The 16,177-nt window shown below is 43.2% G+C and overlaps 1 protein-coding gene across 1 annotated transcript in view; it reads right to left on the reverse strand.

Annotated features, from left to right (window-relative positions):
• DNAH2 (dynein axonemal heavy chain 2) overlaps nt 1–16,177 on the reverse strand; it is a 194,813-nt gene that overhangs the window by 158,014 nt on the left and 20,622 nt on the right. The window contains exons 4-11 of the mRNA XM_007952352.1: nt 15,066–15,294; nt 9,612–9,722; nt 9,208–9,446; nt 7,684–7,875; nt 5,776–5,981; nt 5,212–5,341; nt 4,771–4,953; nt 3,733–3,947 (exon numbers count right to left, since the gene is read on the reverse strand). Of these exons, the coding sequence (XP_007950543.1) occupies nt 3,733–3,947; nt 4,771–4,953; nt 5,212–5,341; nt 5,776–5,981; nt 7,684–7,875; nt 9,208–9,446; nt 9,612–9,722; nt 15,066–15,294 (1,505 nt within the window). The remainder of the gene's footprint in view (nt 1–3,732; nt 3,948–4,770; nt 4,954–5,211; nt 5,342–5,775; nt 5,982–7,683; nt 7,876–9,207; nt 9,447–9,611; nt 9,723–15,065; nt 15,295–16,177) is intronic.

The raw sequence follows: 16,177 nt of genomic DNA on the forward strand, positions 1-16,177 counted from the left end.
AAAAAAAAAAAAAACTTATTGTCAAACAAGGAGGAAAATGAAGCTAGCCAAGTTAGGTGTTAACAGCCTAGGGGGATGTGATCCAGTGGAGAAAGTGCTACACAGTTGGGGAAAAGGAGGAGGAACGAGCCCCAGAAACAAAAAACAAACAGGCATCAGCATCCCTATCCTGCTCTGGGGAAATTCTGCTACGGAGGAATTTGCTCTACACAGATTGATAACACAGCTCAGTTCAGCCAGGGTATAGGCAACATCTGGAATATGTTTGTATTAAGTGCAATCTGTAAGGCTGGTCTGGTGGTAAAACTTGGTGAAAGTCTATTTGAATTTCAGTTCAAATATTTGGTGGACAAGGTGGGATAAGGACACCAAAATCCCTTACGGGATAAAATAGGTGCTGTTAGAGACTGGAAGTCTTCCAGAACTTAGAGAGAGTCAGGGAATTCTGGACACAATCAGGATATTCAAGAAGTACACTTATTTCAAGATCCTAACCAGACCTTGAACACAAACGCAAACCTGATAAAGCTATCTGCCCCTCCTTGGAGTGTGTGTAAGTTTTGGAAAAGCAGAAACTGTCTTGGATTGCTTTACTGGCTGGAGAGCCTAGACTTTTTTTAAAAAATCCTTTACTGTGACCATTTACTTTCCTATCCATTATTTACTGCATTGAAACAGTTTTATCTTAAAACCACAAAAATGTAAAATACAACATATTTCTCTAGAAAACAACTGGCAAAGGATAGGCCTATCTCTTCTATCTGGAAGAAGTGTCTAGCTTTTATTTGGGGTTCAGATAAACCCAGGCCATAAATATTGGGCCCAAAGTCGCCTTATCAAGCTCTCTATAAAGATTATGTAAAAGGTATTCCAGCTAAATATTTGTGTGTTCCTCAACAAGTAGTCACAGCAGACAGAAAAATTGTTTCCCACATTTACCCTAATTCAATGTACACTATGTTCTAACTTCAAGGAAGCACACCTCAAGGCAGCTGGGTGGGCGAATAGTAGAGTGCGTGACTGCCAGCTAAAGGTTAGCAGCTGGAACCCACCCAGAGATGCCTCAGAAGATAGGCCTGGCATTCTGCTTCCAAAAGGTCACAGCCTTGAAAATTCTTTGGAGCAGTTCTACTCTGCACACATGGTCTGCATACATGGGTTGCCATGAGTCAGACTCGACTGGATGGCAACTGACAACAACAGCTAGAGGGAGAGGAATTCCTAGGTGGTGCAGATGGTGATGTGGTTGGCTGTTAACTGAAAGGTTGGACATTAGAGTTCACCCAGAGGGGCCTTGGAAGAAAGACCAGGCAATCTACTTCCAAAGAATCAGCTCTTGAAAACCATATGGTACACAATTCTTCAGACACAAATGGGGTCTCCACAAGTTGAAGTCTACTTGAAGGCAATTGGTTAACTATTAGAAGGAAAGAAGCAAGGTGCAGTAAGCCTAGTTTAGATCCTCCAGAATGGAATATTCAGAAATCTTACAGAAACTGGACAATTTATAAGTTCATCAACAATAGACAGGTTGATTAAATTACAGAACAGCCATACTATGGAATAGTTTAAGCCATGGAAAATAACTAACAGATAAAGAAGCTCTGGTGATGGGGTAGTTAAAGCATTTGGCTGCTTACCAAAAGGTCAGTGGTTCAAATCCACCGGCCATGGAAGAAAGATGAGGCAGTCTGCTTCCATAAACATTTACAGCCTTGGAAACCCTATGGATGTTAGTTCTACTCTGTTCTACGTTTCGCTGTGAATCAGAATCAACTAGATGGCAGTGAGTTTAGTTTTGGGTTGATTTATATAGAGAGAGTGAAAAATCTTCCACACATATTGTTAACCTTAAAAATAAGTAAGTTGAAAAACAATGTTCACAATTTTATGTGTGCAATATATATTTTTGATTACATGGTAATCATGGTTACTTCTAGGCAGTAGAGCTATGTTCTGGCTTGCCAGTTTTTCCTTTATAGACTCCTGCATCCATCTTTTTTTTTTTTTTTAATAAATATTTACTACTTTTTTAATTTAAAAATATCCAGTAAAGATTAAAATTATTTTAAAAAACCAATAATATGGAACAGGAAAAAATAATCATAAAAAGTATTCCAAATCATTAAAAGCAATTATCTTACAGGGAGTTTTTTTTCTTCCTTCTACTTTCTGCACTTTGCATATTTTCTAAAACGATAGATAAGAGTATAACTCATATACTTTGTATATCACTGTGTGTACTATTTATATTAAAAAGAATACTTATATAGCCATATATGCATATAGTACATGGGATACCTAGAATGTTACACAAGAAACTTCTAACACTATTTCTTCAGAAAGAAACTGGGTCATTGGGGATAGCAGTCCAAAAGAGACTTACCCTTTCATACTTGAGTTTTGTGCCACATACATGTTATCACTTTAACAAACAAACACCACTAAAACTGTTACACTACCTTACTAAGTTTGGTTTCAAATACTGTGTTCTCCAAGTTTCATGAGGCCATTTTTGTATGGTCCTGCTCAGCTCTTTTAAGCCATACCTCCAAAACCATGAGCCTTACTGAAGCTGGTCCTCAGCACCTCTCACTGGCCAAAGCCTTCTCTCAAATACCTTACCCTCACCTTCTCAACACTCTGCTCCTCAACTGCTTCCTCATCTATGTGGTTTCTAACATGTCCTTCCTCTCACTAATGTCTTCACCTCATCCCTCTTATCTGATGCTCAGCACTGCCCCTCCATCCTGATTCTTTTACTTCCTTCCTCAACCATAATTTGTCATCTCTCCTGGGCCTTCAGTGGCCCAGGACACACTGTCTTCTGTCCCTGAGGCCCCACATCTTCTCTGGCAAAGTCCCTTCTACATCTGCAACAAACATGGACTTTTTATGAGTTGAAGCCAATGCTAGTAGCAATAGCCTAGAAGCACGGGAAGCAACTCTTATTACAGGGCATAGCTGAAGATAAGAGGGAACCAAAATGAATCAAGTAAACAGTTATTTCTTTCTGATTAGAGAACTGTTACCAGAAGGTTTGCAATCTCTGCAAACAGTACCTTCCTTACATAGTTCCTTCTTTGTTTTTCTCTTCTGCATCTCGTGTAGAAAGGAGGTGCTGCTCCAACAGTAGACCTGTTTACTGACACAGTAAGAGCCTCTCCTCCTTGAGGGCAGGGACTGTATCATTTTATATATTCCCTGCGCCTATCTCAGTTCCTACCATGGAGGCACTCCCTACATATTTGTTAAATAAATTAACATGAAAAAGTCATCATTATAAAGCTTCAGGAGATGGCATGACCACCACCACCACCACCAGTTGCCATCCAGTAGATTCTGACTCTTGGTGTCAGAGTAGAATTGTGCTCCGTAGAGTTTTCAATGGCTGACTTTTTGGAAGTAGATCACTAGGCTTTGTTCCGAGGTACCTCTAGGTGGACTCACAAACCTCCAACCTTTCCTTTAGTAGAAGAGTGCATTAACGGTTTGCACCACCCAGGAACTTGACTGGGTTAGTAGGCTTTTTGAAAATCAAATTTTTGAAAAGATAAACTGTATAATTAAAATTAAGAAGTGATAGCAAATATATTACAGCTTAAGAATTAGGGAGAGGAATGGAGAAAGCGACCAAGATATCGGAGTTCAGCTCTTGGGAGAACTGGGGAAGGGGAATGGTGCCAGAGACAGGACAACTGTAGGAAAAAGGAGTCAGATTGGGTTCTGTACTTGTCAAAGTTGACATCCAGCATTCCTGCCTTCTCCTGGCTAATGCGTAACAATGGAGTATCCAGCCGCCGAATGCAGTCCTTATCCAGTGTTGACGTCCACTCTTGGAAGGTTTTTCGAACCAGTTCATCAATGGCCTGAACCATCTGCTGATAGGTGTGTATACTCTCTTCTCCAGTGCCAATATGGGGCAGGAAGTGAGCACTAGAAAGGCACTGAGGGGAAAGAACCACAGATGGGTAGAGCCGACTTGCCACATGCCCCCATGCTTCCATCTCCCAGAGACATATACATATGTTGCTATGGAGACTGACTGACTTTGATGACATATGGAGAAGATGAAGCCACAAAGAAAGGTGAAAGTAGGAGACCAAAACACACTGAGAAAGGGAGTCAAATGAAGAACAAGAAGCACAAAAATTCAGTGCAAGACAAAAAAAGCTATGAGAAAATAAATTACAGAAGGTAAAGGATTTAAAAGGTTCAGTGTTAAAAACCAGTATCAATCCTTCCTTGCCTCAGCCTTAGTCCACTGATTCTTAATAGGCCTCCAGTAGCTGCAGGCTGCCTTATTCCCTTCCAGAACAAATCAGATGATAGCAGGTCCATACTTCAATAGCTTAAGACCTACATTCACAAAATGTTAACTTTTTTGTTGTTGTTTCTTTGTGCTTGTTTTTCCAGGGAGACCAGGCCCTAATAAAGACCTCACATTTCCAAGTGTCTGGGTCATGAGATTATATTACTTTTCTGGCCCAATTTCCCAGGCACTGGCCCTACTCCTTCTCTCCTTCACCTTGACATGGAATTCCTAAAATGGCCCATGTTCTTCCAGCCACACTCACCATCTCCCAGATCCAAAGCTATGGCCAATGTCACAGAAATGAATCTGCTACACCCCTGGTCCAACTTAGTTGCTGACAATTAAAACTCTCTAGAGAACTCTCTGGGTAGATTGTCATCTCCCCCAGCATGTGGCACAGCCTGCAAACCCTGACATCCCAGTGAGGACAAATTTTGGAAAAGATCGGCACTTACATTCATGACTCTATCAAGGCGGCGCCGAAGGATTCGCACCCAGTATGCGTGTCCGGAATACCGGGCTATGTAGGGCTCCAGGTATGGCCATTTCTTGTTTAACTCACGGTTCACGAGGGCCAGTTCACTGTTGAACAACATGTACAGGTCCACTGCCTTCTTGTCATAGGTTCGCTTTATAGCCTAAGGAAGAAGCAGAAGGCATGCCATGGGGATGCTGACTCCCTCCAGTTCCCTCTACTTCCTCATCCTAGAAGAAAGCTACACCCCTACTATGGGTTATCTTGAAACCAAGGCAAGAGAGGAAGAAAAGAGGCATTAGCAACTTAGGATATGACAAGAGGCATAGATGGAGGTAAGATGGTGTCTGGAAGCATCAGGAGAAACTGAAGGAAAGCCGAAGGGAACCAGAGGTTGAGACAGTAGCTGGGCCAGCAGCACCTCACGGGTTGCAAGCCTGTGGAAAGTGTCCAGCAGCAGCACTCCATGCTCCACGTCACGGACTAACTCGAAGGCTGAGGTGATCAGATTCTGAGTCATCACCTCCAGGTCCTTGACTCCAGCGCGGAATCTGTGCCGTTAGAGAAGTGTGTTGAAATATGGGTGCCCTCACCTGCCCCTAAGAACGTAATGTGTGTTGTCATGTTCTGAGAGCTTCGTAAGGGCCAGCCTGTTGATTGAGTGTTTTACATGATTCATTCATTTAATCCTCAGAACAACACAATGAGACGGGTTCTATTATTAACCTCATTGTATAGATGAGGAAACTGAGATGCAGACTGGTTAGAACATTTGGCCCAATTACATAGCCAGTATGTTGCAGGACCAGGATTCAAACCCTGAAACTCTAACTCAGGAAGTCTTAATCTGACCAGCTACCTCCCTCCCTTTCCTGTCTCATGCCTCTCCTGACCCCTGATTCTGTCCAAGTCCTTTATATACTCTTGTCACTCCACTCTGCTCCTTTCCCACATCCTTGCCCTGCTCCACTTGTGATTCTCTCACCTGTTGTAGTCTTCATGCCAAGATGTGTTCTTGACGTCCAGGATGCCCCCGCGAACAGCTCGCAGCATGTGCAGACTTTTATGAAAGATGTCCTCAATCTCCAGCAAGTTCCGTGTTATCTGTGGCCCCTGAGCACCAAAGAAGCAAGGAAGGGGAGCTTGCTTGCCATCTTCCCAACGGGCAAAGTGGTGCTGACAGTCACATACCTGAAAAGAATTCAGCGTGAGGGCTCCTGCTTCCACTTCTCGAAAGTCCAGAGCTTAAAATCTCTAAGAACTAGGGAGGACCAGCCAGTTGCAGGGTTACTGGGATGAATTGGACTGAAATATGAGAGATGAGGACAGTGACAACAGGCAAAAATTGAAAAGAATGGGAGTGGCAAGGGGGTGACTTCTATGTCTGGTTTCTTACTAGGAACCTCTGCCCCATCTCCCCAGCTCCTAGATGGGAACTCTGGAGGGCCTGCTGTTGGCTTTGATTCTCCATCCCTGCCAATTTTCTCACCTCAATAAGATCTTTGCAGCGTTGCACAAAGGCATCTACTTGAGCAAATATGCTGGTCTGGTCTAGGACCCAGCCCCGGCTGGAGAACCTGTGTGAGGAGAAAGAATCAACAAGTAGGAATACTAGCTATCAAGCTGCCTATGCAAAGCTAGAACCCTGAGTCCTGAGTTCAGAGAAAGCCTTAGAAAAAGAGAGCCCAAGAAGTTTCCCTGAACCCTGAGGGAAGAAACTCAAGGTGAGAAGAACCAGAGAGGAGACACACCATCTATGTTCTAGGTTTAAACAAACAGAATTTTAGATTTTGGGGCCAAGATACAAGGAAAAGACCAGGAAAGATACCTGGTATCAGTAAAATGTTATTGAGCATAAGGAGACCTTGGGCTAGAAGCTAAAATATCTGTCCAGACATAGAATTTGGTCCTATGTATAAACTCTTACGTCTAGAAAAATATAATCTATAGGTTTAAAAGAAAAAAAAAAAAGCTCAAGAGAAAGGAGTCAGTGAGACCCTCCCCTCTAAGGAATGGCAGGGGGCCCATATCTGGGGCTACTATAGGGGAGACAAGTCGTACTGGGTATGCATCTGCACGGCCCGCAGGTAGTGATCTTTCCAGGCATGACAACAAGAAATGCAGCCTTGTAGATCCTCCTTGCTGGAAGTGACATAGCCCTCAAAGATTCGGTCCAGGGAGATGGCACGGCAGCATAAGCGGATGATCTCATTGCTCATCTGCGAAAGCCATGTCAATAGCCTCAGTCCACACCTTATTTATACCAGCCCCTTCTCGGAATCTCCCTGACACACCTCAGGTCTCTGTCTCCTAGTCCTCTGTTTGACTTTTGTCACCTCTCTCCATCCACCTGCACCTTCTGGTCCTAGGTGGCCCCTCACTGTGTTAGCATCACTCTGCTGCTGCACTTCCAGTGAGCTCTCAGCTCTGTCCCTTCTCCCATTCTTTGGCTGTGTTCTCCCAGAGAAAAGTACCAGACTCTGATCTGGGTGTCCCTTCAGATCTAATGTCCCTTTCTAAATCTACCCTCCTCCCCACAATTTCAATGTCCATCTTTCGAAACGAGAAAAAGAGTCCCTTCTCTGTATACCTCAGAGTCCCTTCTCTGTATACCTCAGCCTGGGAGTCCACCATCCTGGCCCCCTTCCCATGCTCTATTAACTCTTCTTCTCAAAGCCCCTCTCCTTGCCTTCCCTCTGAAAACAAAGTCCAGCCTGGCACCACCGCAGAGCACAAATAAAGCAGCTGATGCAGGTACCTAAAGGGCAATCTTCATTCCTTTTTTACCCTCCCATCTTTTGCTAAGTGAATTCCAACCTACTAAAAAACTCTGAGGCCTGTCAACTTGGCCACCCTATTAAAACCCTCTGCCTCAATCTCTACCCCTACGTACCTTGCGGAAGAGGGACGTCAGTCTCTCCCGAGTGTTGTAGTGGGGAGAGTTGACCCAGATGATGCGGATGAGGCTGATCAATTTAGGTAGCTTACTAGAGATGTCCTTAGGCTGCATGAAAGCCAATTCCTGGTAAGGTTCCTTCAGGATTGACAAAAAGGTCAGGTTTGACTGTGCTTGACGAGAGCCATCCTGGCAGGTAACAAAACCAAGAGTAGACTTTAATCCACTAGAAATATGTGGCTTAAAGCTAGCACTTCTTATCCGTCTTGGACCCCATCCTGACTTAGCTCTAGTAGGAAGCTGCTGCGATTCACCTCACCTCCTTCCAATCATTTCAGATCTCTGTGACCTCCTCAGACCAGAGTTCGCACATTTACTCGTTTCTCTGAAAGCCTTTTTTATGTCATTTCTCATGTGTGAGTCTCATTTCCCCCATTAGACTACGAACTCCTCAAATTCACCTAATGTGTCTAGTCCTCTATTTTTCTCCATTTGAATTTACAACTCTGCACAAAGTGGGTACTTGATAGTTGTTGATCACACCACTAGACATTACTCACACTCATTCCCAGATTTTCCATACATTCCTCTTCACTGTCCTATTCTCATCCCACTTTTTAGACTTCACCTACCTGTGGCTCAAGGCCCTTAATTACTGAGCTTAAATTTCACCATCACTAGGAAGAGAAGTTAGGAGCTTTGGTAGCATAGTGCCTAAGGCACTTGACTGCTAACCAGAAGGCTGGCGGTTCAAACCCACCAGCCACTCCTCGGAAGGAAGGTGGGGCAATCTACTTCCGTAGTGATTCTGCCTCAGAAACCCAAGGAGGGGTCGCTATGAGTCGGGGCCGACTCGACGGCAAACAACAACAACAATAGGAAGAGAAGTCTTCCACCTCTGTACTAGACAGATCACTCTTACCTTATTTCTGTGCAGGGACCAATATAATCAGCATGCCATATTATATCAAATTTATACACAAGTGTTAATTTTGTAACTTGCTTGATTTCACGGGTTTGTCTTTGATCTCATGCTATCTAGTATTTCATTTTGTTTAAGTCTTGTCTTCTCAGCTGGATAGTAGGTGTTGGGGTCACACAGGGTACTCAACATGTATTTGTTGATTAATTGGGTGTATCTCTCCCTAACTAAACTACAACCTCCTTGTTGTTGTTGTTGTTATGTGCCGTCGAGTCGGCCCCGACTCATAGCAACCCCTCCTTGGGTTTCCGAGGCAGTATCACTACGGAAGTAGGATTGCCCAACCTTCCTTCCGAGGAGTGGCTGGTGGGTTTGAACCACCAGCTGTCTGGTTAGCAGGCAAGTGTCTTTGCCACTATGCTACCAGAGCTTCTATATTCTATTACTTTCATACTGTCCCACAACCCCAAGTCAAAACACTTTAATGGCTCAATCTGTGCTGTTAATGGTGACATTGGTTCCCTCTTCTTAGCCCCCTACATCATGCCAATCATTGCCCACTTTCTGCTAAACCTCCATCTGTTGATCTACTCACAAACCTGGATTTGCTGGGCCAGCTTCATAAACGGTGGCAAGTAGGATGACTTGGCAAGGTTTAGAATATTCTCAATATGTTTCACTCCTTGCTTCACCAGCTGTTTACTGATGCCAGACAGGTCCATACATCGGTTGCGCCAGAACTCAATCTCCTCTAGAGGACCTAAACTTTCTCCTGTTTCCACTGTCTCTTGGGCACTGAGAACCTCCTTTATCTGCCGGGTCCAGTGGATCATGGAAGCTGCAGGGTAGAGTGCAAAACCTCTTGCATGTCTTTACACTGCTCCGCATCTGTCCTTCCTCCACCCACACAGCCCCCCAACCCAACTCCTTTCTCAGCACATGGACTGCCCCTGTTACTCTCTGCTGGGATCCCCACTAGACACTAGCAATGCCAACCACTCACTCTCTAGCCGCTGTACAAGCTCCTTGTCCTTCACCACCATCTCAGGCTTCATGTTCATGCCCTCTGCAGGTATGTAGAGAACAGTGTGGCCTTCCAGTTTGTACCGAGTGTCTAAGGAAAGGAAATGTCCATGGAGATTCACAGAAGGAGGATGAGTTTTTGCCACCCCAGTTCCATTAGTGGTTGATGATCAGGGCCCAGAAAGTATATTCACTTCAGGAGGACAGGCAGGAGAATGAATGAATCTATGACTCAGATTCTTTTTTGTTGTAAAGGGGAAAAACGACAGAAGGCAATAGAAATCTCATGGAGATAGAACCAGAAATTATTTTTCCAATTAGTCCAAAGGAGTAATGGTCTGCACAAACCTCAGGCTCCACAACCGTGAGACCAGAATGTCCAATTGTATCCAATTACCACTAAACAACTGCTCTGAAAGGGATCACATTAGAAGGTCCTGGATAGAGTGGGAGAAAAATGTGGAACAAAAATCAAAATAATAAAAAAGACCAGGCTTACTGGTCAGATAGAGACTGGCGGAACCCTTGAAACTATGGCTCTTTGTCACCCTTCTGACCTGGAACTGAACCCACTCCTGTAGCTGAATTTTCAAACAGATAGTTCCATAAGGTGAACAATAACTCTAGGAAGGCACATACTCCTTAGAATAATCAACCATTCTAGGTCGAAAGGGCAGCATTTGCCCAAGGACAAAGTTCAGAAAGCAGAAAGTGTTAGGAAAGGAAAAGAGAAACACAGAGAGGAAGCAGGAAGGAGTGATGTTACATTGAGAGCATTGCAATCAACAACATGAAACAAACTGTGTGTGGATTGTTTAATAGAAAACTGATTTTCTCTGTAAACTTTCACCCAAAACACAAAAAGCTACAAGAAATTGTTTCTCATAGAGTAAGATCAAAAATCTGTAACATCCGTTCAACACTCTCTACCATGATACATGAAAATCCCTCTAGGGGTCCCCACACCACCTACACTTCCCCTTACTTCATATATACTCTTAGAAATGTCCAACTTGAACAGGTCTGGCCAACCAATTCTACAGCAGAAAACTGTATCTGCATTCAAAGAAAATTCTGTAAACTTGTTCCACTTAGTCAGCAAACATATACTGAGTACCTAGCAGTGACAAATTGAAAAGGAATGGCGTGGCATTCATCGTCACAAAGAATGTGTCAAGATCTCTCCTGACATGTCTAGCAGTGACACCCCACCACTCGCCTGTCAATTTATTATACTGTGATGGCTTATGTGTTGCTGTGAAGCTGGAGGTTATGCCACTGGTATTTCAAATACCAGCAGAGTTACCCATGGTGAGCTTCCAAACTAAGACAGACTTAGAAGCAAGGGGCAATCCAATTCTCAAAGAATTGGCCATTGAAAACCTTATGAAGAGCAGTGAAACACCATCTGATATATTACTGGAGAACTGTACAAATAGCCCCAAAACACTGTCTGATATACTGCAAGAAGATAAGCCCCTCAGGTTTGAAGGTACTCAAAACACAACTGGAAAAGAATTGCCTCCTCAAAGTAGAGTCAATCTTAATGACATGGATGGAATAAAGCTTTCAGGACCTCTACTTGCTAATGCAGCATGACTCGAAATGGGAAGAAACATCTGTGGAAAGAGGTAAGGGAGAAGCTCAATAATAACATCTTCAGCCACAACAAGACCTGAAATTCCCATTATTCCTGTGATTGCAGAACAGACCATCAATACTCATGTGCAAGTTCAAGTTGAAGCTGAAGACAAAGCCAAAATATGACCTTGATTATATCCCACCTGAATTTAGAGACCATCCGAAGAAGATTCGATGCATTGAACACCAATGACTGAAAACCAGACAAACTGTGGGCTGACATCAAGAACATCATGCATGAAGAAAGCAAGAGGTCATTAAAAAGACAGGAAAGGAAGAAAAGACTACAGTGATCTCAGAAGAGGCTCTGAAACTTGCTCTTGAATGGAGAGTAGCTAAAGTAAATGGAAGAACTGACAAGAAAAAGAGTTGAACAGAAGATTTCAAAGAGCAGCTTGAGAAGATAAAATCAACTATTACAATGAAATGTGCAAAGACTTGGACTTAGAAAACCAAAAGGGAAGAACATGTTGAGCATTTCTCAAGCTGAAAGAACTGAAGAAAAAATTCAAGCCTCCAGTTGCAATATTGAAAGATTCTATGGGCAAAATATTGAATGATGCAGGAAGCATCAAAAGAAGATGGAAGGAACACACAGAGTCACTGTACCAAAAAGAATTGGTTGATGTTCATCCATTTCAGGAAATGGTATATGATTAAGTTCCAGTGGTACTGAAGGAAGAAGTTGAAGCTGCACTGAAGGAATTGGTGAAGAACAAGGCTCCAGGAATTGATGGAATACCCACTGAGATATTTCAACAAATGGATGTCCCACTGGATGCATTCACTTGGTTATGCCAAGAGATTTGGAAGACAGTGACCTGGCCAACTGACCAGAAGAGATCCATATGTGTACCCATTCCAAAGAAAGGTGATTCCACAGAATGTGGAAACTATCGAACAATATCATTAATATCACACACAAGTAAAATTTTGCTGAAGATAATTCAAAAATGGTTGCTGCAGTATATTGACAAGGAACTTCCAGAAATGCAAGCTGGATTCAGAAGAGGACATGGAATGAGGGATATCATTGCTGATGTCAGATGGATCTTAGCTGAAAGCAAAGAATACCAGAAAGATGTTTATTTGTGTTTTATTGACTATGCAGAAGCTTTCAACTGTGTGGATCATAACAAATTATGGATAACATTGAGAATAATGGGAATTCCAGAACACTTAATTGTGCTCATTAGGAACCTGTACATAGACCAGGAGGCTGTCATTCGAACAGAACAAGGGGACACTGCGTGGCTTAAAATCAGGAAGGGTATGCATCAGGGTTGTATCCTCTCATCATACTTATTCAATCTCTATGCTAAGCAAATAATCTGAGACGCTGGACTATATGAAGAAGAACACAGCATCAAGATTAGAGGAAGACTCATTTACAACCTGTGATATGCAGATGACACAACCTTGCCTGGTGAAAGCGAAGATGACTTACTTTCTGATGAAGATTAAAGACTACAGCCTACAGCACGGATTATGACTCAACACAAAGAAAATGAAAATCCTCACAACTGGACCAATAAGCAGCATCATGATAAACAGAGAAAAGATTGAACTTGTCAAAGATTTCATATGACTTGGTGTGATAGTTGAAGTTGTGTGTCAATTTGCCTGGACCACAATTCTGAGTGGTTTAAGCAGTTGTGATGTGGATTATTCCCATGATGAGATCGGATGTCTATGTTCTGAGCAGCCAATCCGTTCAAAGGGAGTTTCCCTAGGGGTGTGCCCTGTTTCCAATATATTTATGGACATCCTGGGAAAGTGAGACACTCTTCTGTGGCTCCGGATCTTGTTGTGCTGCCTACAACTGTCCATGAGCAAACAATCCACCACTTGGCCTGGTGATCTTGGATTCATCATTCGTCAGAGTCAACAGCAATATACTGCCTGCCAACCTTGAGCTCATCAGCCTCTGCAGCTCTGTGAGTTGAGAAAAGCCTCCAGCTTGATTTTGATCCAGGACCTTGGGACTTCCCAGCTTCTATTAAGTGTGTAAGCCATTTTCCTAAGATAAATTTATCTCTCTCTCTCTCTCTCTCTCTCTCTGTGTGTGTGTGTATACACACACACAATAAGCTTTACAGGTTTTGCTTCTCTAGAGAACCCAGCCTAACACATTTGGGTCCACAATCAACACCCATGGAAGCAGCACTCAAGAAATCAGACATTGTGTTGCACGGGGAAAATCTGCTGCAAAAGACCTCTTTGAAGTGCTGAAGAGCAAAGATGTCTCTTTGAAGACTACGCAAATGCAATGCACTGCCATCGAGTCAGATCTAACTCATAGCAACCCCTCCTTGGGTTTCTGAGGCAGTATCACGATGGAAGTAGATTTCCCAACCTTCCTGCTGAGGAGTGGCTGGTGCACCTAACCCAAACCATGGTGTTTTCAATCGATTCATATGCATGTGAAAGCTGGACAACGAATAAGGAAGACAGAAGAGGTGATGCTTTTGAGTTGTGGTGTTGGTGAAGAGTAGTGAAGGTATCATGGACTGCCAGAAGAACTAACAAATCTGTCCTGGAAGAAGTGCAGCCAGAACCCTCCTTGAAAGTGAGAATGGCCACTTTGTCTCGCCTATTTTAGTTATATTATCAGAAGGGACCATTCCCTGAAGAAGAATATGGTAAAGTAGAGGGTCAGCCAAAAAGGGGGAAGACCCTCAACAAGATGGATTGACATAGTGGCTGCAATGATGGGCTCAGGTATAGCAAGGATTGTGAGGCTGGTGCAGGATAAGGCAGTGCTTCATTCTGTTGTACACGGGGTTGCTATGAGTCGAAGCCGACTCTACGGCACCTAACAACAACAGCAACCCGTGACATCCCTAGGGAGGTGAGGGGGTATGGGCTGTATCAGGTGACACTGTCAGAGGAGGTGACATCAAAATGACTGTCTATAAAATTTTTGTGCAGTATTTCAGCAGAAATTTAGTATGGTTATAATAACAAAAATAATTTTTGTAAGCCCAGCTTATATATCAACATACCTACAAGGCTGAAACTATGCTAATTTACTTTTTGAAACTTTTTTTTTTTTTCTCAATAGAGACACTTTTATTAAGCCTTGGACAGGACAAAGACAGTCATCCAGGATGAGAGAAACCATCAGCATGTACAAAGTACAGAAAGGTGAATGGAGTCCCCTTTTTGAACCTTCTAATGTCCTCAGGTCAGAGCTGTCATTACCACCAATTACAATGCTTCAAATCACGTGGTTTTCTCTGCACATGCTACAAGCAAACGCTGTTGTTTCTGTTGCTGTTGCTGCAGTGTTTTTATAGTTGCCGATTTAGTCAAATTTTCTGGTGTTTTAGCTTCAATATTGTAGTAAATAGTATTTGTGAACCTATATCAATAACTTTTTTGAGAATAAGGTAGTAATTAAAGGAAAAGGAGAAAAAATTTTAAAAGCCTTCCATTCAGTTACTTACAATGCTGTAATTCAATGTAGAGAGTTTACAAAACAATTTTGTTGTTAGTATTCATATAATCTAAGAAATACTACATTTAATTAATTTATGACTCTATTACATATTACTCTATTATTAAAATTGATGATAAATATTACTAAGGATTCTGTATGATCTGGTACAGGAAGACGTCCATGATAGGGATGACATCATGAGTTACCATACCGGGTAACACCAAACCCAGTGACACCACTGGTACCTACTCTGGGCCGGGCAATGGAGGCACTGAGAGGGATCTCACACCTGCCCCACTACTATGGGTGGGGCATTAAGGGAAAACCACACATCCAAGTCTTCCTGCTCACCTGTCAGACAGGCCAAGAACCTGTGCAGATGAGAAGCAAAATGGTTTCGAATGCTCTCAGGCCAGGTGGTTTTTGTAAAGATCTGAGGGGCAAAGACCCCGCTGAGCAGCCGAAGCAGGGCTGGGATGTAGGCACCCCGCACTGTTCCAAACTGCACGGTTGTCTGAAAGTTCTCTGGAGTGATGGCAACTGGTGCATGACGAATGAAGTAGACAATCTGGTTCTGGGTCTGCATGAAAGACAGTAGATTAGAGTTCAGTCTCCAGGCCCAGTCTTGAGACCCAAGAAATCTGAGACTCAATTATGAAAGACTGGCTCAGGGGGGAGCTGAGTTCTTTTTGCATTTTTCTTTTGCTTACATTTTGTTTTGAACTTTTAGGGATACTAATAATAGCTGTCATTTATTGAGGGCTTATACATGCCAAGAACCAAGAATAATATTAAACATAATTAATAACATGAATATGCCATGTGTACTTGCTGATCAAAATGTATACTTGATCACAACAGGCATACTGGCTGAATATCATCCCCATTTTACAGGTGAGGAAACCAAGCGGGCGCTAAGTTCTTTGTCACATTCCTTAGTAGATCCTGATCATTCTGCAAAGATAAGTGCCATAAGGCTCTTCCTGGTCTTTTCAGGGACATAATAGATTCCATATGCAGAGACGCAGAGGGGAAATGTAGAGAGCATGCCTTGAGGGTTGTTGTTGTTGTTGTTATTTGCCATGGAGTCAGCCCCGACTCAGCGACCCCTCCCTTGGGTTTCCGAGGCAGTATCACTACGGAAGTAGGAATGTCCAACCTTCCTTCCGGAGTGGCTGGTGAGTTTGAACCGCCAGCCTTCTGGTTAGCAGTCAAGTGCCTTAGGCACTATGCTACCAGAGCTCCTTGAGGGTAAGAACTGTATACTTTATCCAACTTGGCTCCATAGTCTAGCACAGTGCCTGGCATATAATAGATGCTCAGTGTTGGATGGACGGATGGATGGATGGATGATGGATTGTTGTTGTTGTTGTTGTGTGCCGTCGAGTCAAACCCGACTCATAGCGACCCCTCCTTGGGTTTCCGAGGCAGTATCACTACGGAAGTAGGATTGCCCAACCTTC

The sequence above is a fragment of the Orycteropus afer genome, unplaced genomic scaffold (assembly GCF_000298275.1).
Source record: "Orycteropus afer afer isolate SDZICR_OR568_19922 unplaced genomic scaffold, OryAfe1.0 scaffold00330, whole genome shotgun sequence".
Lineage (NCBI taxonomy): Eukaryota > Metazoa > Chordata > Mammalia > Tubulidentata > Orycteropodidae > Orycteropus > Orycteropus afer.